Here is a 26,213-nt window from a genome sequence, read left to right as displayed (position 1 = left end):
CCCTGGATTCCTCAGCTCAGTTCACAAAACAGAGATCGAAGGCGCTGCAAGGCTCTTGCAAGTCTTTACGGTCCCGTATTCATGTATTACATTGCACGATAATGAAGAAGACTATACTTTCCACTCGGCAGTCCACAGTTCTTACACGAGACTGGATCGCTTCTACACTTCCCCTACGGACCTGACTCAAATAGACAAATGTGTGATAGGACAGATCACGTGGTCTGACCACGTGCCAGTCTTTCTATACATACGAGATGCTTACACCTATAAAGGGAATGGATTCTGGAGGTTGAATGAATCTCTACTCCAAGATGTAGACTTTGTTAAGAGCGTTAGGGTAGAACTACAAGACTTTTACTAGAAATGATTCCTTAGACAATATATGGTTAACTCACAAGGCTGTGATTAGAGGCATTTTCATAAGGAGGGCGACCTACCAAAAACAGCAAAGGGAATCACAAATGTTGGACTGGCTCGACCAACTAGAAGACCTAACAAAACAGAACAAATGAAGTGTCCAGCGAGCTGGCTAAAACAGATACAGGCACTAAAATCCCTAATTGAGGCCAACTTAATCAAAACGAACTTCCACCTACATAAAATCAAATCTAAATTTTACCACCAGTGATATAGCGTAGGGCAAGTTATTGGCCAATATGCTCAAACACAGACAAGCGAAATAGCGTATCTCCCACATACGCATAAACACGAAAACAGTACACAAACTTCAAGACATCAGCGAGGCTTTCGCGACATTCTAGAAGGCATTGTACAACATACAGACTGACCAACCCAATACGCCACCGTCTAGGGAACAAATCCATTAATTCCTGACACAGGTGTCCCTCCCCTAATTAACCAATGACCAAGCAGCATCTCAACTGAAGAGATCCTTAAAACGATTTTGGGATTGCCACCCCACAAAGCGCCGGGGCTAGAAGGCCTAACAAGCAAATATTACCAGGTATTTGGGGTTCTCCTAGAACCATACCTGACAAAGCGGTTTACCTCCACCAACCACGACAAAGGCTTACTGCCAGATATGCTACTAGCCAATATTATTACCTTACCTAAGCCAGGGAAAACTAACGAATGCAGAAACTTCCGGCTCAATGTAGACACCAAAATATATGCCAAATTGCTAGCAACTAGACTATCGTTGGTCCTACCAACTCTGATAGACTGGGACCAAGTGGGGTTTGTGGCTGGACATCAGGGGGCAGATAACTCATGCAGAGTGGTGGTGGACCTGTTGTGTCACATGAGAGAGGCCAGGACAGAGGGCCTCCTGCTCTCGCTGGATGCAGAAAAAGCATTTGACCGGTTGATATTTTGGAGAGTTTGGTATTCCGCATCATTTCAGATCTCAGGTCACGGGCCTTTATAATAGACCAACGGCGGTATCATCCACCAGTGGCCTTACCTCTGCTAGATCTACGCTAACTAATGGCACGAGGCAAGGGTGCCCATTGTTGCCGCTTTTGTACATATTAGCAATAGAACCTATGGCAGCTATGATACCATCCTCGCCCAATATCCATGGCATCAAAATAGGGGAGAGAGAACACAAGCTCAGTCTATTTGCAGACAATGTCCTGATCACACTAACCCAGCCACTAGTGTCTGTACCAGCAGTCCACAAAATCCTGATGGACTACAGGGTTGTGTCTTACTACAAATTAAATGAATCAAAATCCCAAGCTATGGGAAATAATCTTACACAAGCGACCACCCAATATCTTCGGTCAAAGTATAAATTTGATTGGTAAGACAAGCACATAAAAGTTTGTAGAATCCTTGGGACCGCTTACTGTTAACTATGTCAGTGTGTAGAAACAGATAGAACATCAAATGAGGGACTGGAGGGATAAGTATATCTCATAGGTAGGCAGAACAGCCACCTTTAAAATGATGTTATTGCCTAAACTGCAATATATTTTCCGTCTACTACCAATACAAGCAACAATGTCTTTCTTTAAAAATGCACACAAAGATTTAACAAAGTTCGTATGGGCAAGGAAAAAAGCCCAGGGTATCACTAAAAACACCTATATAGATGATGAGGGAGGCATAGGGGTCCTTGATCTCCTCCTATATCACAAGTCGGCTGTGCTTGCACCTTTGATGCAGACAAATGTGACCCAATACCGCCCACAGTGGGTCTCGATTGAGAGAAAGCTCTTAAGTATTCCTCTGACAACTATGTGTTGGATTCCTTCAGGACGTAGACCCAAAACGTCCTACATGCTGCCGACCACACAAACCCTGCTGAGGACATGGGACAAGTACAAACAACACTTACTTGGGTCAGGCAAACTATCTAGAGCCACCCCACTGTCCGTCCCGCCTTACATAATTTAAAATTTTAATATAACCAAATGGCAACGGGTGGGAATTCACACCATCACTGCATTTACGAGAAGGGCACAAGACTATCGTTTCCACAACTATCCTCAAAACACAACATCCCAAACACATTACATTATGCATACTTCCAAATCAATCACTTTTTAGACTCGAACATGGCAAACACAGACCCAAGGGCGCCATGTCTCAATTTGAGAGGATGTGCGTGGGTGCAGCCCCCGTCAGAGGGCAACTCTCAGTGAGCTACCAAGCGCTAAACACCAACCCTTCGGGTAATGCCAATATGCCACAAAGTGGGCTCGTGATTGTGGGGAGAACATCTCAGACTCTCAATGGGCCAATATTCTACAGGCACTAAAAGGGGTAACCTTCACATAGGGAACTGCACAGGAAAATAGTACTCAGGTGGTACATGGTCCCAGCCAGACTAGCGCGCATATTCCCTGATAGTTCACGATGTGCTGGAGATGTGGTACGCAGAGGGGCACAATGATCCACATGTGGTAGACATGTCCGGCTCTCATACACATGTGGACGGAGGTTCACTCTATGGTTAGTGAGATTGCGAGGATGGGCATACCTAAACAACCCCAATGTCACATACTACGACACATGCCAGCCAAGATACACTGGGGCAAAAAAGTGGTGATCATACACATTCTTTTGGCTGCCCTATCCCTAATAGCAAGACAATGGAAGATGGCAAACCCACCGACAGTGAAGAACATAATCTCCACCGTAGATAAAATTAAAAAATATGAACTGGTGCACTTAGAGATAGAGGGGATGAAACACAGGATGTCGCTCATCTGGCAAAGGTGGGACCAGTTTGTAAGGATGCACAGGGACAGTAACGACACGAATACCTAGCACTGTGGGGCCTCCTGTCCACTCCTATATACCTCTAAAAGCAGTAACTGCAACCTTATCAGTACACGTACCCGTGCAGTGCCTGGAGGGAAACTGAGCTCTAACTCGGCAGCATCCCTCTGGGAGAAGCTGGAGGCTCTCCTGCAACCTCAGGAACCGGAGAGACCGACATGGGAGGTCACAGGGAGGGGTGCAGCAAACCCCCCCAGACTCCATTCCCATGAAAGGCAGGCACAGGAGACAGCCACCCAAGGAGCAGAAGCCTGGAGCCACACGGAGCAGCAGTAGCCGGAAAAAGGTTTTCAAGGCCAAAGGCACATCCACGAGAGGGCGCCCAAGACCACCTTGCCTGCAAGCAGTGACCCAGCAGTGACCCGGAGGGGCATGAGGCCCAAAATGGCGGCAACAGCAGGCAAAAGCCACCGGAACAGCAGCAGACGCCCGCTATCAAGCAAAGCAGAGGGACCCACAACAGGGACTATGCTTTACCCACCAAGCGTGCCTTCTCTCTGCAAGGGGATCATACATCCCTGCATTCCTGAGTCACAGAGACTGAGCCGCAGACCAATGCATTGGGATGCCACTAAGACCCCGCAAGGCATCGGCTGACTACACATGGGCAGCCACACAGTCTGAGAGACCGTAGTTTCCCACACAGGTGCTCACGACAGTCTGTAGGGTCCCTCACACACCTCTGCAAATTTACAGTCGTATACAGGCTTACCTAACGCACCTACACCCACTAGGTCTCAGAAGCAAGACAAGTGTGCTCAACACCCAGGAATCCTCGGGGGGGCACAACTCCTACATTAATCAACTACAAATTAACACAAAATAACACATCACTTCACTCAATCCTGTTGTCGGTTTAAATTACTGGTGTATACCCATGCTTAATGATATCGACCTGCTGACACCCAAATGCTTATTTAAATTGTTTATATTATAAAATTGGGCAAGCTGTATCTATTACCCCAAATGTCGTACGTGACGCCCTGCTTGAAGATTGCCAATGGGGTACCTCAAGCCTGTATGAAACAATCTCATGCACTACAAAAATACAAAATAAAGATTTTTTTTAAAAAAATGGTTAAAGTGTGTATACATGCATGCACACGTGAAAAATGTAATACTATAAAAGTAGCAACAAAAAAAGAAGAGCCATCAGGAATCAAAACAAAGACTATTTTACTAATGTCTGTTTTGGTTACAGTCAGTGATTTATGTACTGTTTTCAAAATAAGCAAACGGCTACAAGAAACAAAAACAGATTTATCCAACATCACACATTAAACCTATATGATATGGGACAATGTTAAATTTGTATTTTATTTTAATCATTAAAATATAAAAGAAAAACAAAATACCCACATTTGTGTGCATTTTACATCTAATCCCCCCACTCCCCCACCCACCCCCGTTCTATTAGTTATGGATTTGCCTGTCAGAGAATACATTTTAATGTAACGAATTTGGTGCAATGATAAAACAGATTTGCCTAAAACACGTGGCTGTCAGATAAATAACCAGTAGAGGCTTCCTCTTTCAATTACTCTGTCACCTCAAACTTACCTTTCTCCTCTTATTTCCTCTTTTCTTCCTCTTCAGAATCTGTACTTTTCTTAATTTCTGGTCCATTTCTCTTTAAAACATATAGGAACTACTTTATCTTATGTATTTTTCCTACGCTTGACAATCTTGACAAAGGATGGGGTTTAAAGGATCACTTTAGTGCCAGGAAAACAAACTCGTTTTCTTAGCACTATATAGTCCTTGGGTGCCCCTAACCCCCTCAGGGCCCCCCGCCTGCTGGGCTGAAGGAGTTAAAACCCTTTCAGCCACTTACCTTTATTAAGTGCCAGGCTGCCTCGTGCTGGTGACCTCTCCTCTCCCTCCAACGTCAGCTCCTGAGTAGATTCGAATGCGCATGTGCAGCCAGAGCCGCAAGCGCATTCAAACCGCCCATAGGAAAGCATTACTCAATGCTTTCCTATGGACGTTCTGCGTGCTCAATGCGATTTTCGCACGGAGCGTCGCGGAAGAGCCTCTAGCGGCTGTCAGGAAGCCAGCCACTAGAGGCTGGATTAACCCTGCAATGTGAACATAGCAGTTTCACTGAAACTGCTATGTTTACATGTGAAGGGTTAGCTGAAGTGGTCTGGGTGACTATAGTGGTGCTTTAAGGCAAGCTTCACAAAAGTTGCCAGAGATACCCCAATAAGAAAAAATTGTCACTACATTTTCTTATGTACAACTATAAATACTAAGATGAATTTCCAAAAACCAAAAGCATGGAGAACTTTAGGAGTTTAAATTTTTTTTTTTTAAATTTAGATTTAAAAAGTAAATAAAAACACGCGCCTGCAAAGTGACAGAACCTCTTTAAAGTGATTCTAGTGTGCCAGGAAAACAAAGCAGTTTTCCTGGCACTATAGGATCCTACAGTGGCCCCCTCTCCCGTCCCGCGGGGCTAAAGGGGTAAAACCCTTTCAGTTACTTATCTGAATCCAGCGCCGATGTCCCTCAGCGCTGGGTAAGGCTCTTCCCTGGCTCCTCCCCCAGTTTGCACAGAGCTCTTAAAGAGCCAGTTTAGATTATGTTGTGGTTTTTTTAATTGGGTCTTTGTGATTTGGACCTCTTTATTAATGCTTCTTTTGTTTTAATATTTTTTATATGGCCTTTTGTGAGTCTGAAGAAAAGAAGACTTAAATAAATAGTATAGTCTCAGGAATACAACCATGTATTCATGAAACTATCATTGTAAAACACAGTTTATGTCCCCAGTCTCCCTTGTCGTCGCCCACCAAAAAGTTAGCTTACTTAACTTTTTCCAGCACCACACGAGTCTCCTTGCAGCTGTTTCCGCCAGCACTCCGCATCCCTGGCTGAGATAATCAACTCAGATGATCTCAGCCTGTCCACACGTGGCAAAACGCTGTGCATTAAATCAATGCATCTCCATGGGGAGCATTCAGCACCTCCTTGCAGAGTGTGGAGACACTAAACATCAGTGCTGTACATTGTGCAGCAATGACACAGGGAGCACCAACCACTACAGGTGTCCCTAGGCAGTAATGTAAGCACTATTTTTCTCTGAAAAAGCAGGGTTTACAATAAAATGCCTGAAGGGACAGACTATACACACCAAAAGAACTACATTGTTCTGGTAGGGTCCATTTAACCCCTCAAGGACACACGACATGTGTGACATGTCATTATTCCAGAAGTTTGGTCCTTAAGGGGTTAAGGAGAAAGAAGACTTTGGAAAGCACAAATATTTTTGGTCTGTCCTCACTATTAACAAGGTGTGATATTTTGGTTAGCAAGTGCAGGCCCGCTGCCATATGATTAACATTCACACTACCGCTGTTTCTGTTTTGTACAAAGCGCAAGCAGTCAGCTGGCAAATAGTTCAGATTTTTTAAATCCCTAATTCTAAGCATCCACGCATTAATTTTTACCTTCTGGGTCCAGATTTCAGCCTTCCAGCAGCTCTTAGTCTGGCTGAAATTCAGACTAGACAAAGGCTCATGCGAATCCTTTGAACAATGTCTAGATTTTGCTGTCCAAATAGCCCCACACTTCACTGAATGGTTTTATCCTACGCAGTTTCATATTGTTACAAACCCTAAAAGGAACATGGTAGGCACCATAACCACATCTACTGGATTAAGTGGTCATGATGCATGGAGTATGATTGCACAGGGTCCCGTGTGACCACTAAATTATTTACTCACAGTTTAGCAGAGAAGCTTGGTCTCTGGCATCCTGCAGCCTGGCTCCTTAATTACAATATGGCAGAGCTCTAACTTGTGCCATACCAGTTCATACCAAGAAATGCTGGCAGTTATCATCTGAGATTGCGCAGCTGCGTCTTTTAGGCTACTACTGCGCACAACCCCTGATATGGTGTGAGCCATCTCCACCATTTCGTCATTGGATGCCAGACTGCAGTGGACTGAGCAGCTCTCCTAAACCATCAGAGTTATTCACTAAACACGGGCAATTCTTACACTTACTAATGCAAATTCGGGTTGAAATTTGTACGACTTGACTCTATCAGTGTCTACTTTAAAACAGTGCTTTTTGCACCAGACCCTCTACAAGGTAAAAGGATTTGGAATATGTACAAGGACTGATTTAATGCTAAATCAGGATTGAATGCATCCAGCAGAATGCACAATCGCAAATCATCACTTTCTTTTTGTAAGCGAATGATAATTTAAAGTACTATTTACTAGCGCTGCCTGAGGGAAAAAAAAAAAAAAAGAACCCCCCCCCCCCCAAAAAAAAGAAAGAAAAATAACATGGTGGCGAGAGGGTTAATCGTGTGGTGGCTAGTGTAAGCTTGCTAGCCAGGTTCCACATTAAAATAGTTAAAAAAAAAAAAAAAAACTACAATTGTTTATCCTTCCAAAGTGTCGAATGCTTTCCGGCTAAAGGTCTCAAAGCCCCTAGTTCCTAACCCTAAACAACCTAGTACCTGTGAAAAATAAAAATAAAAGTTATAATTACCATTAAAAGTATTATTTTTTCTTAAATCTATTTTTCTTAAGCTCCACAAAAAAAAAAAAAGAAAAATGAAACCCCCCTCCTCCCCCAAAATAATAAAAAAGTAAACTGTGGCGCAATAAAAAATGCAAGCCTCGCTAGAGCTCTGCAAATAATGCGCTTTCAAAGTGGAAAAAGTCTTTGCCATATTTTGAAAACTCAATAGAGCACTCAGATTGGTTGATAGAGTTGATTAGAGAACTTTGACAGGCAGGTCTCACTTTGCTCAAGTCTTGCCCGGGAGTATTATCATGGGATGGGGCCTCTCTAGTGACGGGCTGCAAAGGCTGAGTGAGTAAACTGCTTAGTAGTGATGCAGGACCTTACGACCATGGATTCAAAGTACCAGAAACACTTAAATGATTTGAAGTGGTTATGGTTCCTACCCCTTTGGTAAAATATAATACTGGCAAACATTGCCTATAAAATGCATGTAATGTGAACAACATCTAACGCCTTATTGAAATCGTGAGAAGATATTTATGTTCTTTATTAATTTTACAGTACTTCAACTGTACTATATGCCAATATTAAGCAAACACCTGCATTAACAAATTCTTCACAAAATAACTTTCACACAGACCTAGAGACCTCTTCTAATATTGGACAAGCATCCAGTAACACACATACAGAAGAAAAATACAGCAGAGCGAAGACCTAGGCTTGTATGTAACCATATTACTGGGTGAACCAGCAATGTGTGATGTACATTCTTTCCATAAATATAACCAATGGGCTAGCTACATATTTTGCACATAGCGGTCAGCCTAACTACCTGCTGTTTATAGAATGTCAGTAGGAAATTAGATGACAAGGTACACACTGGTGCTTGAAGCTTCTGACTTGCTCAGAAGCAATACAAGTTACATTAACCACAGATGTGCCCATCTCTAATCTCAAAAGGGTTAAGGACCAATGATATTCTAGGTCTAGACCATTATCTAAACCTAGCACTGCAGCCCCAAAGTAACAACCTGCATAATTAAATGAAAACACATTTAAAATAATTTAGTTAAAAAAAAAAAAAAAAAGTTTTTTGTAATATTTGATTACATTTGTGGTGTTTAGTCAGATAAAATGTTCTTCTGCCCAATGATGATTTAAAGGATTACTCTAACCAAAAAACAGTAGGGAGGGAGGGAAGTAATCAGCTAAAACTTACTTCCATACCAGTGCCAATGCCAGGTTCTCCCTTCAGCCTGCTCCTCCGCTGATGTCATTCTAATAATAACAAAGTATTTAACCAGGAAAGGTACATTCAGATTACTCTGGTTTCCAAGTACGTCCTGGGGATGTTACCTTAGCCCAACATCTAGGGGTTATAACTATCACCCAATTTAATGGTACTCATTTTTTCTACCTTGGAAGGATGAAGGGCTGAGTCAACCCTGCCGGGATTTGAAGCTGCGACCCAAGGGTTAGAACAGATTCTGCTGATGCATTAGCCCACTATTTCACCGGTCATTCTCTCTCAAAAGAGGGGAAATAAAGTGGTGGATGGGCTGCATGTAGGAAATAGGTGGTATGCCCCACCATGTAAAAGTAATATGTCCAATTTCAACACAATATGCTTAGAATTCACATTATCCATCCAGGCTCGCTAATAACACCCCAATGATGCTGCGCGTACAAACTCCAGGTACTATGACCATAACAAATCACAGAAGTAATCATGGTGCTTGATATTGTAAGCAGACTTTGTCTATCTACACTTGCAGTACTGTTTGATAGGGAGTGTATCACCTATCAAGCATGACTAGAAGTTTTATTTAATTAACATTTTTATTTAAAAGAAGCCAAGTGGTACAATATCTATATGGCAGCACACACATTGTCACATCCCTGAGGATCATTTTACTACAGGTTTATCAATTATACACTCACCTTTCTACTTCCCTTGTGTGCTGTATAGGGAATTGCTAACAAGCACTGAACACAAATAGGAACTCACTTTTAATTGTTTGGAGAGATACACCAGTGTATACATTACCAATCCATATATGGTGTGTAAAAATATAATTACAGGCCAGGCACACTTAAAAGGGATAAATAAGAAGTCACTCCATCTTCAAAGTGATATAGGCATTTTTTTTTTATGCGTTACTGTATATAGATAATGCATTAAACGAAGGAATTAAACAACATAATTGAATACATTAAAAAATAATCCTGCACAAGGAAAGAGCAGAACTCCTAGGAACAGGAAAATGCTCCAATAATCAGACAGCCCTATTTACATGATGAAGCAAAAGGGTGGCAAATTTCCATTTTGTGTGCCATTTGAATCGAATGTGCAATTTCAATTTTGTAGTTAATACATCTCCCGGTTTACATCCAATGGCTACGTCCTTGAAAATTACTTGAAATGTTACTTACATTTTTTTATTGCACTTTACTAGTGAGTATTTTGTATGATCTGTCCATGCTGTTGGCTTGGCTACTGCTCAAAATGATTTGGCATGTCAGTAGCTATTTTAGTAAATCTATCAGTGATTCGCTCCTGCTTGAGAAGAATGGAGGTTTCAAGTTTGTTAGGGTTCTTTCCTGTCAGGGATGCTCTTACTGTCGGCCAACCAACCATATCATACAAAATGGCTGTGTCAGGTTCAAAATGGCTAACAAAGTTGCAATAGTGGGTGCAGCAGTAAAAGAAAGGGAAACGTTTAATGGAGTTCAGCTAGAGGCATTGGTAGACTGAGGCAGCCAGCATTTTGACAGACGTATTGGAAGGTAGGTTGGATGGCTGTGGCTGACAGATGTTAAAGGGTGCCTGGGATTAAAATGGCGTTTAAGATTGCCTGGGTTTACCGTAATTAGGTGTGGGTTGATAGGCGAGGCTAATGGGTGTTTAAGTTTGGCAGAGAATAATGGATGTGGATGGATGGGATTTTGGCATGGATATATGGCGTGGGGTAATAGGTGTGGACTTATTGCTGGGAGTTGTGTAGAGGATCTGCACCCAGTTCATTTATGTCCACTCTCTCCTCATTTGTTAAATAAGTTGATGGTTAATGCACCAGTGTCAACATCAGTGGACAGCATGTGCTGCTGACATTTAGACTTTTTCTATTCTTGTTTAAAATTTTCATAGAACATTTTTAATACAGTGCAAAGAAACAATAACTGCATTACAATACAGTCAGTTCATACATGACTCCAAGAGTAAAGCGGGCCGCATTGCTGGGTCTAGATATGGGGAGGCATTTTATGGCTCCAATAGTGTGAGTGAACCATATGAAGGATTAGTGCCAATATAGCTCTCATATGTTCAGGTATCAAGTTGTACAATGGGAGTAATATTCATAAATCCGGTCCCAGGCCAATCAGACCCTTTCATGTTTTTAGGCCTCAGTTAAGCTTTATGTCCTCTCACCTTGGGCTTCTACTGCAGACTGTGTATGGGGATTTACACAAAAATGTCTTGATTTTTGGAAGCTAAATTCTGCTTTTACTTATTAGCCACAAAAAAAAAGTAAAAAAGGGAGCAGGAAATTATTGCAATTTGTTTTCTAGTAAAAAGCACAGCACAGAAATACCTACAAGCTGTAAATATTTTTTACCAAAACTCTTTTCCACAATTTTTGCTACAAGATGTAAATAGGCTTGAGAGATTTTAATTCGGATCTCCATAAACCTCTGTCTTTCAGAAGATCAAAGGACACATTTCAGCCCCAGTAGCAGTTCCATTCACTTAGCAGGAATGAACTGCCCCTTAAGGACCCATGACATGTGTGACGTGACATGTCATGATTCCCTTTTATTCCAGAAGTTTGGTCTTTAAGGGGTTAAAGGGACACTATTGTCACCTGAACAACTTTAGCTTAATGAAGCAGTTTGGTGTATAGAACATACCCCTGCAGCCTCACTGTTCAATCCTCTGCCATTTAGGAGTTAAATCCCTTTGTTTATGAACCCTAGTCACACCTCCCTGCACGTGACTTGCACAGCCTTCCATAAACACTTCCTTTAAAGAGAGCCCTATTTAGGCTCTTTATTGCAATTTCTGTTTAATTAAGATTTTCGTATACCCTGCTATGTTAATAGCTTGCTAGACCCTGCAAGAGCCTCCTGTGTGTGATTAAAGTTCAATTTAGAGATTGAGATACAATTATTTAAGTTAAATTAGATCTGTTTGAAAGTGAAACCAGTTTTTTTTCATTCAGGCTCTGTCAATCATAGCCAGGGCTGTATAAACAAAAACAAAGTGATTTAACTCCTAAATGACAGGGGAATGATCTATACACTAAAACTGCTTTATTTAGCTAAAGTAATTTAGGTGACTATAGTGTTCCTTTAATAAGTTGACAGCATCCTTACATTGTCTGTAACCAGTTTGACAGCTCTGTGAATGGGGCTGTGCTCAGTATCTAATTGAGGTAGAAAAAAAAAAACTGCAAGCATGCAGTTATTTTAGAGAGTTGGTAAGGTAGACAGTGGCACCCCATTCCTATCCATACAGTGTGCGAGTGTCACATATTTGTACAGTCAAAGTTGGATTTATCAATCTCTTCTTTGTCTGAGGCATATAAGATAGATTTATAGCTGCAGCATTTTTTGCAAACCCATGCAGTTAAATGCAATAATGAGCAGAGAAACAGGAGACCACTATACTTTTAAAAATACATATTATTATGGAGCTTTAAGTGACTCTTTTATGAAGTGGCCATAAAGATTTACCATTTTGTAACAAGCAATACAACATAGTGCCATTACCTTGAGATTAATGTATACATTCTAGAAAGGACATACACGATCCACTACACTGATGGTTAATTCACCACCGCCTTTACATTTAAAGACCTGCCCTCCTCTGATGCTGCCCATGATGCACCCACCCCCTTGACTGCTGCTTGGGTGGGGTACCACCATCAACATGACAAGATAAATTGTTTATATTGGCCATACTAAAAGGATACGAGTGAAACCCACTAAGCAAAGGAAATATACATCCTTGACATACTAAATACCTATTATGTAATCATACCGAGGACAGATATAGCTCCTATAACATAGACAGTGATGCTGTGGAGGGCCCCCGGCTGCCCATACAGGAGGAGTACAGTACAGACTCCAGGTCCAATGGCCTTCTCAACTATAGAAGTCAATGCTCTGCAGGCCCTTCTGCTAGCAAGGGAGGAGGATTCTCTGCAGTGCCCTGTGCCAATAAAGAGGGAGATGCTCTGCAGGGCCGTGTGCTAGTAAATAGAATCTATATTTCAGGTTCACAGCATAAGAGAGGCCAGTGAAAATAAATCAAACCCAGATTCCTGGAAGGGCACCAGTGATCACCTTGGGCAATGTGAGCAATGGATGCCTACATGGCCTGGGCACAGTGATGATGCCATGCATGCCAGCCCCTGCCCCAGGTGTCTTACCTAGCAGTAGCAGCCGGTGGGTCTGTTTGTATTCCCTTTTCTGCTCCTTTAACGCCCTGTCGATATTCTTGCTGACTTTCTTGGCCTCCTTCTCGGCCTCCTTCTCCTCCAGCCGGAGCTTGTCCCATCCCTTGGTCAGTGGGTGCTGCTGCTGCTTGCTGTCCCCGGTGCCGCCTCCATTCTGCAGTAAGAGCAGCAGCCCATCCGGAGTGTCCCCTCGGCCGGCCTTGCCCTGCTGCCCGTGCTGGGGCTGACACAGGTCTCCTCCCGGCTGTCCGGCAGATGCCCCCGGCCTGTGCAGGTCTCCGTGCCTCAAGTCCCCGGCCCGCAGGGGCACTGCCAGCTCCGGGGGCTGCTCGGCGTCCGAGCCGGTGCCCGCATTGGAGATGGAGCCGCTGGGATCCCCGAAGAGCCGCGGCCGCAGGCTGTAACACAGCCCCATGGCAGTGCCAGCTACACGTGCTGCTCGCTCGGTCCCCGCTGGCACACAGCAATGTAACAGTGACAGGCTGGGCGCTCCCCCGGATCCCACACACACACACACACACACACACACACACACACTAGCTGGCTGGCTGAGAGCGGCGGGAGGCGAGGCTCACACTGGCTGTATCTAGCTCTTCATCATCCACCCGGGCACCCCGGGAGCCGCACTACGAGGAGAAAGCGAGTCCCAGATCCCGTGTGATGCCCAGCGTGCCATGGCGCATTGCCTCCACTCACATCCCCACTCACTCCCTCACTGACTGACTGTCCGACCGCGAGCACTGCGATCACCTGACACTCACTCACTAACACACAGCTCGCCGCCAGCCACCGGTCCACCTTACCGCACACACCGCAACAAAGGCGCAACACCCCCAGCGGCAGAACCCGTGCTGGCCGAGCTGTACATCCCCAAGGCGCTGCTTTACTAAAGAATACAGCAGCTCTCAGTTACCTTCATCCAACTGGGCTTTATAATAATAATCATCATAAAATGCTTGTGCCCTACTAGAGTGCTTCAGAAAGTTCACCAACAAACATACATATACTGTACAAACTGCAGCAAATATATTTATAGTGTCAAAAAATAAATAAATCACATTTCATAAAGACAGCAACTCACAAAGTTTGTCATTATAAAATATTAGTCTGAAACAGGGGAAGGCACCTATTGTTTTAGTGTGTGGGTGTTATGTGTGTGTCTGTGGTATGTGACGGTATATATAGGGCCGTGTGAAGTGATATGTATCCATTTTTTTTTTTGTGGTATTGAATGTGTGAGAGTTTGTGTGGCTGTTTGTGGCATTTTGTGCCTGTGTGTGAAAGCTGTTTTTGTGGATTGTTTGTATTATTGTATGTAGGCTGCCTGTAGGGTTATGTGTGTGGACTGGCTGCAGTTTGTGTGCGTTTGTGCTGTCTGTTATGTTAACTGCAGGTATGTTGGTTGCTTGTAATATGTATGTATGTGGTGTCAACTATCTATGGTATTGTGTGTGTTTATGTGCATTGCCTTTTATGTTATGTATGTGGGCTGCATGCTCTATTTATGTGTGTGGTGTTTGGGGTTTGTGAGTGTGTGTGTTGTCCTTGATCTTAAGAGTGGGTTGTTTAGAGTATTTGTGGAGGGGGACTATCTGTGGTGTTGTGTATAGGGGCTATTTGTGGTATCAAGCCTGTATGTGGGAGGTTGTGATATTAAGTGTGTGCACATGAGTTGTTTGAGGTATTTGGTTGAATAGTGGGGGCTGCTTGTGGTGGTTTGTGTAGATATCAGTAGTAGAAGAGGATCCATGCCCCCCTAGTATCTTCAGATGTGTTTATTGGGACAAGTGAGACACTGCAACGCTTAAAACCCCAAAAGGGTCTTTGTCAAGCTTGACAAAAAACATTTCAGGGTTTTAAATGTTGCAGTGTCTCACTTTTTCCCAATAAACACATTTAAAGATACTTTGAGTGCCTGGATCCTCTTTCTACTACTGATATCTACTCCCTGGGGAAGGTGCTGGCCCTTGGTTCAGTTTAGCACCCAGATCTTCATGTGATTGGAGTGTGGTTAGTTTTTTCTCTTTTTGTGCGTGTGGTGTAGGCAGAATGCAGTATTATGTGTGGATATGTGGGCCGTTTGTTGTGTGTGTGGATCTGTTTGTGAGGCTGTATTTGTGTGAGCTGTAGTGTTGTGTGTATATTGTGTGGTGGACTGTTTTGTGTATGGCTCTTGCCTCACTTTGGTCAGGAAGGTGGTCATGATTCCTCATTAATTCTTTGCATGGGTCCATACAACTTTGGCATCTTACTCCATTGTTACTTCTCTGGTGCTTTTTTAGACAGTCAGTAACCGACTGACTCTGAATCACTGTGAAGTACCAGATTGTGAGGGAGAGCAGCCTATGATGTCTGAACCATTTGGAAGTGATGACCACAGGCTCCCTAACTCTCGATCTGCTGGGCATTTGTGGGCTAGCTGGGGAGATTCTCTGAATCCTCTGTCCCATTTGGGTCAGCCTCGCGTGCTATGCAAAGGCACCCCCACATGTCATAGGTTGACATCCCCGGTCTAAAAACACATATACTATCATGGTGTGGTACCCATAGGTCATATGGTAAAAATAAAATCTCTGTTTGTGATTTATTGTTTGACATTTAGTCCTCAAGCAGAACTGAAAACATTTGTAATAAAGTGTATTTTTAAATAAATGTTTAAAGAGTAAAACCCTATGTATAACCCTATGTATATTTTTTTTGTACACTTACTGATTTTAAGTAACACCAGGGTGTAATGAAAGACATTAAAGCCCCATATGATGCACAGCCACTGGCGTACATACCGCGGTCGCCCTGCGACCCGGGTATGTATGCCAGTTTGCCAGCTTCTTCTCCTGGGAGGCCCAGGAGCTGGCCACCTCAGGGCTCCTCAAGACTGGCAGTGGCGTTACATGGCGGGAGGGCGGGAGCGCGAGGGAGCATTCTCCCCTGAGCGCTCTCTGCCCAGCTCCCTTACGCGCACTGCAGTGATTCCGGAGCCGGAAACTTACGTCATTCCGGCTCCAGAAATAGTAAGCGGCGCGCGAGGGAGCTGAACAGGAGGATCAGTGCTCCCTCGCCGCCTACAGAGACCGGCAGCCCAGCATCCCCACTGAACCCCAGGGAAATCTGGAATCCCCTCAGCACTCCCAGTGAGCGTGTTAGTTTTTGTGTGTGTGTTACTGTGTGTGTTAGTTTGTGTGTGTCTGTTATTGAGTGTGTGTCTGCTAGTGAGTGTCAGTATGTGTGTGTTAGTTTGTGTGTCAGTGAGTGTGTGTGTCCGTGAGTGTGTTACTGTGTGTGTCTGTTACTGAGTGTGTTAGTTTGTGTGTGTCTGTTAGTGTGTGTCTGTTAATGAGTCTGTTTGGTGTCTGTTAGTGTGTGTCTGTTAGTGAGTCTGTTTGGTGTCTGTTAGTGAGTGTGTGTTTGTCAGTGAGAGTGTATGTTTTGTAAGTGAGTGTGTATGTGTGTCTGTCTGTCAGTGAGTGTGTATCTATGTCTCTCACTGAGTGTGTGTCTGTTAGTAAATGTGTGTGTCTGTTAGCTAGTGTGTATGCACTTGTTCGTGAGAGTGTGTGTGGTTAAAACCTCTTCAGCACTTACCTCTCTCCAGCGCCGGGCTCCCTTGGCGCTGGGGATCTCTCTGCCCTGATCCGCCTCTCAGCTCCGAATGCACATGTGCGGCAAGAGCCGCGTGCGCATTAAAACCGCCCAGAGGAAAGCATTACTCATTGCTTACCTATGGACGTCCAGCATCTTCTCACTGTGATTTAAAGCTACTAGAGGCTGGATTAACCCTCAGTGAAACACAGCAGTTTCCCTGAAACTGCCATGTTTCCAGCTGCAGGGTTAAAACTAGAGGGACCTGGCACCCAGACCACTTCATTGAGTTGAAGTGATCTGAGTGTCTATAGTGGTCCTTTAAGTGTATGTGTATCTGCATGCACTGGCATACATACTGCAGTCGCAGGGGTTGCAGCCCTGCAACCCCTGCGACCAGGTGCCCGCCGCTATTTTGATACATTTTTAGTGAGGTCAAGGTAAATAATGGTTGTCAGTGCACACAGAAGAATGTAACTCAGCCAGATACGGTTACCTATGCACAGAGGCCCTGCAATGGTCTTACACAATGAGTATAAAGAAGAGACGTGGAAGAAAACATGAGAAAGCACTCAAATAGTGCCTGTTGCACTCAATAGGTGCCTGAACTTGTTCTACAATTATAAGTTTTTTTTTTTTTTGGCCTGCCTGGACTTGCTGTGTTCATAATTACAGTACTTTAATGTTAACAACATTTACAGACCTTGATTAATTAAAGGGTTACTCCAATCCTTTAAAAATGCCTTGTTGGGGGGGCGGAGCCTAGCATCCAGGCTGAGTGGTTGTGCTTACACATGCACATTTCGGGGATAATCCCCCTAAAGAACGGCACATCTACTCCCTGGAGTGGAGCTATGATGAAAGGGACACCGGGAGGACCACATAGATACCCAGAACGAGCATGCAACCCCCGGGGAACCCCACATCACACCCTGAGGCCTAACGGGAGTCGAGTGATGGGGAGACGGCCGCTCCCCGAGCTAACGACCCTGAATATGGATTCCTCGGAGCTCTCATCTCCTACCCACCCCCCCCCTCTGGACCGATGGGGGTCATCTCGGTCTAACACAAGCAACTGGGGTAACAGATACGAGCGGCACTTACAGCCGGGTGACTGGCAAAACCAAGGCAGCAGAGCACACGGAGCGTCTAAAATGGCGGCTACAGATACAACAAGCAACGTAAAACTCCTGCCTGAGCTGGAGGACTCCTGCACCATTCAGCAACGTCTTGAAGCCACCTTTGCCCGATTCTGGTGCAAGCTATGGAGAAGGTTGCGGGCGCCTGCGGCAGACCTGCAGACCCTGCCATATCAGGGCAGGCCGACCGGAGAACAAAGTAAGCTAAATGGGACTCCACCGCTAGCTCACAAGTCTGGGGCTGTGGTCGGGGGGAAGAGGCACCCTACTCCGGGCAGATCGACAAACCCCAAGCTAACCACACACACACGTTGCCCGTCCAGGCTGAGGGCCACACGGAGAGAGCCTCCGAAGCATCCGCCACCCTGCGGGAAGACTGCCCGCCGCTGGCGGCGACGGAACACCGTCAGCGTCCGCTACACCCACAAAGGGTCTGCCTCGAACTCGCCGAGCTCTCAAGCCAGTGGCAAGAAGATGCCACCCTCTATACAGGCCTGGGGCTGGAGGGGATCCTCACCCCACGATTGCCGCTCCGAAACCTTGCGCCATCCCGCCCAGGACGACAATCTGCCACGAACCGGCATGGGCTGACAGAGACTGGTTTGTAGGCCCGCAGCCTCCGATCCTCTTAGGTCGTCTCGAAACATCTCATTAAATGGACTCTGTGCTTCTTACACTATACCCTAATCACATAGTCAGCAGAGCTCATCAGTTATGTTTTACCTATACCAAAGCTGGCAAGTTAATGTTTTTCTTTATATATGATTAGTACTCCGCATGATTAACCCATAGCGACATTATTTTCAACAGCATAAATGTGTTCAAGCACACCACTCCATGTCTCACTAGTCGCAAGCTCCCACACTGTAAGCGAGTAATCTCTGCTCTAACTCATTGCTCATAACCTAGACGGAGTCACTCTCATAATGTTTACTTAAACTAGTATGAAATGCCGGCACTAAAATATAGCTAAGGGTACGAGACTACGGACTGTTAAGTAACTCTGTTAGCCTATCGACCCCTGCATTACTTTAGCTGAGTAAAATTCTGTGGCTAGCATCTCGTGTAATTGTTAGTCGGCTTAAATTAGCCTGTCCATGGTTACCAGCCATCCCCATCATTGTTGAAAGCATGTTTATCTTTTATCCTTGTTCTCTTATCGCTCTGTGAACCATTTACAATGAAAAATGCTTAGTCTAACTTGTCTATATTAACTATAAAATGTGCAGTCCTGTTTAAAACAGCCATGAAAATTTATACTGCTTATTCTTGTTTGTGCTATCGTGGCACACCATGCATGATTGTAATTCCCTGCACGCTATAAATAAAGAATTTAAAAAAAAAAAAATGCCTTGTTTATTTTTATGAATAATGCCCTATTGTTCATTATTCTTTAGGTCCCTCCCCTTCCCTATCACTATAAATAGAATAAATTGGTTCTTGCTTTCAAATCTCTACATAATGCTGCTCCCACCTATCTATCCTCCCTTATACACAAGTATGTCCCGTCTAGGCCCTTACGATCTGCTGAAGACTTACATCTATCTTCTGTCCGTACTCCCACCTGTGATGCTTCAAGATTTCTCGAGGGCTGCCGAGTTCCTGTGGAACTCCACCCTCCTCTGTTAGATGCTCACCCAATCTCCACTCCTTCAAAAAATCGTTAAAAACCCACTTCTTCATAAAAGCGTATCAATTAAACCGTTAATAGCTCCCGACTGATTCCTTTTCTGCAACTGTCACTAGTCTAATACTATCCTTACCTTTTTGTGTCATTTTTCCCCACTCCCTCTAGCATGTAAGCTCATTGAGCAGGGCCCTCAAAGACTCTTTTCCTGTGTGTCCAACTTGTCTGGTTACAACTACATGTCTGTTCGTCCACCCATTGTAAAGCGCTGCGGAATTTGATGGTGCTATATAAATAACATAATAATAATAATATCAAAACAGAACAATGAGTAAGCGCTAGATAACACAGATATAGCAGCAACCCTATAAGGGAATCCCCCAAAAACCCTTAGGATGAGAACACAAAAAATATATACAGGAAAGGGCTGCGCTTAGATAAAACTTTAAATAGTACAGAGAGTCCAAATAAAATCAGTACATAAAAGAAGAGAAGAAGTACATAAAAAAAAATCAGTACAAATAAAATCTTCTTCTCTTCTTTTATGTACTGATTTTATTTGGACTCTCTGTACTATTTAAAGTTTTATCTAAGCGCAGCCCTTTCCTGTAAATAATAATATCAACACTGGCCGAGACAAGGGGCTTACACCTTTCCCCATTCGCAATGATTCAGAGAGTCCTCCAACAAGTTCGGAAACGAGAGGCATCAGTTCTCCTCCTGACACCATTATGGCTGAGCCAACCCTGGTTTCCAGCTCTACTCGACATGTCTTGTGAAGACCCAATTCTCCTGCCAGAAGACCCGACACTACTCCAGGACCCAGTGGGGAACCCTCATACGATGCTCCTGGACGGACACCTGTCCTTAGTAGCCTGGACTCTTTCAGGGGTGCATGGTGTACCAGTGACTTATCATTGGCTACTAGAGACCTGCTGTGGGACTCATGGGCCCCTGGAACAAGGAAAAGTTACCTATCGGCCTGGCGATCTTGGACCTGTTGGTGCGTGGGACGGGACCTTGATCCCTTTACATCACCTATTGCCATGATAATGAACTTCCTGTCTTCACTCTTCGAGGAAGGTAAGTCATACCGTACCATCAACATCATCAGGTCCGTTATATTGGCAGCCCACACACCTGTTCAAGGGAGTGCAGTTGGTCAACATCCCCTGATCTGTCGACTGCTACGAGGCATCAAACTTAGGCGGCCTCCAGCCCCCAAATATCAACAACTCTGGGATGTGGATGTAGTGCTTCGGTTCTTGAGAGGATGGCCATCTAATGAATTCCTATCCTTACGACAATTGATGGTCAAATTTACGTTTCTACTGTGCCTCGTCTTGTTCAGACGAGTCTTGGATGTGCGCGCTTTCGACATGGATGCCTTTTCGGTCGCTCAGGAGGGAGTCACATTCCGTATTTCCTGATGGACTAAATCTGATTCATCGAATGTCTTCTACCCGTTTTTTGCCTCGGACGCCCAACTCTGTGTGGTATTGGCATTGCGAGCATATGTGAAGGCGACGGAGAAGTTGCGCACGGCATCATCCCAACAACTGCTGGTTTCACATGTCAGTCGTCACGGTCTGGTTTCAGTCACCACTCTGTCCAGATGGATTAGATGGCTACTTACGTTGGCAGGGATAGATCTGTTTTTCGGTGCCCACTCTGATCGCGGAGAAGCAGCGGCATTGTCGGCTTTTATGGTGGGCGCAGACTGGTCTCGTGAATCCACCTTCAGGACATTCTATTTCCGACCATTGTTTAATGTTTTCTCTTCTTCTAAGCGTTAAAATTGCAAAATATGAAGCCTCCTGTCATGTGTTAAAATTGAAGATTATACTAGCATTGTGTATTAATAATCTTGATTTTAGTAATGACAGAAGGCGAGTGTGAAGGACCGCCTGGCACCCCGACTGGGTGCCTCTGCCTTTCACTGCTTCATAGTACCTCTGAGTGCTTCCAAGCACTCCAGCAGACACCATCAGCACCGTAGTCCCCACTTCCAGAGTTAAAGCTTGGCTGGGGTCTCGCCGTCCTCCACCCACCTTGGACCCAAGACCAGGATCCAGCTTCCAGTGGGTAGACCTCTCCTCCAAGAGAGTGTAGCAATATGCTGCTAAAAGAGCAAGTGATTATAATCCCAGGAGAGTATTGTGATATAGCAATCCCCAGGGTAGATACAACCGTTTCCCCCACACATGAGATGAGACTCTATGTTGAGGGTAAGCAGGAACTCGTTTAATGGGAGCCACAACAGGCCTTATATGCAAGTCCCCATGCAAGGGTAACTCCCCTCTGGACCTGAGAGTAAACCACAGTATAAATAATTACACAACCACATTGGCTCTCAGATCCAGGACACTCCCATACATAATCAGATAATCCCTCCTCTGTGCCTGGGAAATAATTGGATCAGGAACTGTACTAATCTAATCCAATTATCACCAAGCAAGCACAGAAAAAAACATACTTTTTTACAAACCCCCCAAATTACCTTAAAACAGACAAAAGTTACATCCCCTGATAGCCCTGATCTGGGTGACCAATATATCCAAAAATCACCCAGGTCAGTTCAGGGGTTCAGGAATTTCCTGGAAGTCTTATTTTTGACTGACCGTGCACATGGTCCTATGCCCAAATCAGTTCCAGGGAATCAGGGCTAACAGTAGGTCTCTCTGTCTGGAGTACAAAAGTACATAACTCACATGAACAGAGACTTTTAAAGTGCATTGTGCAAGGTATATTGCAGGGCCCATAGTCATGAGGCAGGAGGCTGGCAAACAGGCCCCTCCAAGAACCAGTGGCGAGGTTACTTTTGCCACAGAGAGTATCCCCCCTCTTGTGTATGTTGTTCGTCCCACCCTGATATAAGGTAAGTTATGCATCACAAGACATTGGGGGTTTGTAGTACCTTATGTGTATACATTATAGGTTTGTGGGAAATTAGCGTATAGAGAAATTTCATTCTGTCATGGGTATATTACTCTAGCATGTTAACTTCGGATAAAGTTAGATCTATGTCAGGTACATTAACATCTAATTACGTAAGCTCACTGTACTTTATTCCATATCACTGAAACTAGTTTATTTTCTTTCAGCGTAACCTGTCTACGGGAGGAATTAGTTTCCATTATTGTATTCAGGGCTGAAGTCAGATTTTGTACAAAGTTTCTCGTTTGTGATGTCGCATGTGTCAAGTGATGCGGATATGCTTTCCCTTATATACACTCTGACTGTGTTCTGATTGGTTCTTTATTTCACCTGTTTTTTTTCTTTGCTGCTATGGAGTTAGTAAAGAAAGTTAATGCAAAATTCTCGCCTCCTGTCATTACTAAAATTAAGATTATTAATACACTACGCTAATATAATCTTCAATTTCTGGGCACATCCATTTTGTTCTTCTCTGTCTATGATCTGTGCTGCTTGCCTTTCTGTGGGATTGGTTTTACTGATGGAGTGTGGGTAAATCTAATTGGCATCTGAAACAGAACTTTGCTTAAAGACACCTGTCACCTCAAAACTATATTTAATGCAACAATCCTTTTATCAAGGTCTGAAGGGAAAAGGGTTGTTTTTTTTGTTTTTTTTTAAATGAAGCATATGTTAAAAAATGAAAAAAAATAAAAATCATCTCTACCTTAGCATGTGACAGGATCCTTCAGGATATATGCATATTGTGTCAGAGCGCCTCTACCTACCTTGGCGGTCCACTGATCATGTGACCACCCGATCCGGTGGACACCTTCTTTCCCACTGCTGAGGCGCCAGACAGCCTCCCTGATGCCGTCTTCTGCTCCCACGCCTGCTTTAATGATGCGGCTCTCACGTGTCGGTGTCATAGACGCGGAAGTTCCTCTATTTTGCTGCCCTCTTATGTTTTAGGGGCGTGCCTTCCACAAACAATCTCCCAGCATATAAAAGGCTGCTTTAAACAATCCCCTGTGCTCTGTTGTGGTCCCTAAGTGTCCCAATAGTGCTTTCATATTGTATTCTTTGATTTTATGGTTTACTGACTTGGCTATTCCTGACTATTCTGATTTCTGGATTTTCTGACCTGGCTTTATACCTCATTTGTCTGATTCCTAAATTCACTTAACTTTAGCTTGTTGGTTTTTTTTTTTACCTCTCTGATCACTATTTCTGTTATGCAGCAACTTTAAGGACCCTTATACATGCACTCCTTCTCTGGCTTTATACTCTGCATGTTGGGTTTATTTATATACCGTGACACCTTGGGTCAGACAGTGTTTGAAAACTGACAGTTAGTCTCTATGGTTATCCCTGTTTCTGTGCAGGGAGTGAAGCGGGGAAGACCATAGAGACTAACTGTCAGTTTTCAAACACTTTCTGACCCAAGGTGTATGTATATGGCCGAAGGATCCTGACATATATTAAAAGTAGGGATGTTTTTGACTCTTTTTTTTTTCATTTGTTAAATTTTTTTACCCATACTGCATTTTAAAAAATCTGTTTCCTTCCAGTACTTGCTGACAGGATTATGTCATTATGTCATTATGTGACATTTGTCCTTTAAGCTTCACATGTTGTCAAGCTTAGTCAACTTGGCTGCAATACGTAAGTAAAAGTACTTCCTACTTTCCTTGTGTATTTTATGAAAGCTAGAATGCTAGGGAAAACAACAAAATATAGATTCAGACATAGGCAGGGTTATTTACTAAAGTGTGGATTGAAATTGAATTTCAAATTTAAAGGAACACTATGGGAACCCATACCGCTTCATCTTGTTAAAGTAGTCTGGGTGCATTGTGCCTGTCCCCTGGAAGATCTTACAGTTTCTCTGCCTGATCAGAGAAGGCTGATTGTAGTATTGGTGGAGATATTTCTTCCTCTGCCAACGGAGACCGAAGCTTAGATAATGGGAAGTAGGGGTCTGATCTAAAGATTTCACTTTGTTTTACTTAGCAATTCGCAATGATTCAGAGAGTCCTCCAACAAGTTCGGAAACGAGAGGCATCAGTTCTCCTCCTGACACCATTATGGCTGAGCCAACCCTGGTTTCCAGCTCTACTCGACATGTCTTGTGAAGACCCAATTCTCCTGCCAGAAGACCCGACACTACTCCAGGACCCAGTGGGGAACCCTCATACGATGCTCCTGGACGGACACCTGTCCTTAGTACCCTGGACTCTTTCAGGGGTGCATGGTGTACCAGTGACTTATCATTGGCTACTAGAGACCTTCTGTGGGACTCATGGGCCCCTGGAACAAGGAAAAGTTACCTATCGGCCTGGCGATCTTGGACCTGTTGGTGCGTGGGACGGGACCTTGATCCCTTTACATCACCTATTGCCATGATAATGAACTTCCTGTCTTCACTCTTCGAGGAAGGTAAGTCATACCGTACCATCAACGTCATCAGGTCCGTTATATTGGCAGCCCACACACCTGTTCAAGGGAGTGCAGTTGGTCAACATCCCCTGATCTGTCGACTGCTACAAGGCATCAAACTTAGGCGGCCTCCAGCCCCCAAATATCAACAACTCTGGGATGTGGATGTAGTGCTTCGGTTCTTGAGAGGATGGCCATCTAATGAATTCCTATCCTTACGACAATTGATGGTCAAATTTACGTTTCTACTGTGCCTCGTCTTGTTCAGACGAGTCTTGGATGTGCGCGCTTTCGACATGGATGCCTTTTCGGTCGCTCAGGAGGGAGTCACATTCCGTATTTCCCGATGGACTAAATCTGATTCATCGAATGTCTTCTACCCGTTTTTTGCCTCGGACGCCCAACTCTGTGTGGTATTGGCATTGCGAGCATATGTGAAGGCGACGGAGAAGTTGCGCACGGCATCATCCCAACAACTGCTGGTTTCACATGTCAGTCCTCACGGTCTGGTTTCAGTCACCACTCTGTCCAGATGGATTAGATGGCTACTTACGTTGGCAGGGATAGATCTGTTTTTCGGTGCCCACTCTGATCGCGGAGAAGCAGCGGCATTGTCGGCTTTTATGGTGGGCGCAGACTGGTCTCGTGAATCCACCTTCAGGACATTCTATTTCCGACCATTGTTTAACTTTTTCTCTTCTTCTAAGCGTTAAAATTGCAAAATATGAAGCCTCCTGTCATGTGTTAAAATTGAAGATTATACTAGCATTGTGTATTAATAATCTTGATTTTAGTAATGACAGAAGGCGAGTGTGAAGGACCGCCTGGCACCCCGACTGGGTGCCTCTGCCTTTCACTGCTTCATAGTACCTCTGAGTGCTTCCAAGCACTCCAGCAGACACCATCAGCACCGTAGTCCCCACTTCCAGAGTTAAAGCTTGGCTGGGGTCTCGCCGTCCTCCACCCACCTTGGACCCAAGACCAGGATCCAGCTTCCAGTGGGTAGACCTCTCCTCCAAGAGAGTGTAGCAATATGCTGCTAAAAGAGCAAGTGATTATAATCCCAGGAGAGTATTGTGATATAGCAATCCCCAGGGTAGATACAACCGTTTCCCCCACACATGAGATGAGACTCTATGTTGAGGGTAAGCAGGAACTCGTTTAATGGGAGCCACAACAGGCCTTATATGCAAGTCCCCATGCAAGGGTAACTCCCCTCTGGACCTGAGAGTAAACCACAGTATAAATAATTACACAACCACATTGGCTCTCAGATCCAGGACACTCCCATACATAATCAGATAATCCCTCCTCTGTGCC

The 26,213-nt window shown here is 44.3% G+C and overlaps 1 protein-coding gene across 1 annotated transcript in view; it reads right to left on the bottom strand.

Moving 5' to 3' along the window:
* The window catches only part of GNAL (G protein subunit alpha L), a 349,035-nt gene extending 335,057 nt beyond the window's left edge, over positions 1-13,978 (bottom strand). The window contains exon 1 of the mRNA XM_063451591.1: positions 13,167-13,978. Coding sequence (XP_063307661.1) covers positions 13,167-13,608 — 442 coding nt within the window. The 5' untranslated portion in view covers positions 13,609-13,978. The remainder of the gene's footprint in view (positions 1-13,166) is intronic.
* Positions 13,979-26,213: the final 12,235 nt, after the last annotated feature.

The sequence above is a fragment of the Pelobates fuscus genome, chromosome 4 (assembly GCF_036172605.1).
Source record: "Pelobates fuscus isolate aPelFus1 chromosome 4, aPelFus1.pri, whole genome shotgun sequence".
Classification (NCBI taxonomy): Eukaryota; Metazoa; Chordata; class Amphibia; order Anura; family Pelobatidae; genus Pelobates; species Pelobates fuscus.
The sequence above is the reverse complement of the archived record's forward strand: the minus strand, read 5'-3'. Positions and strand labels throughout refer to the sequence as shown.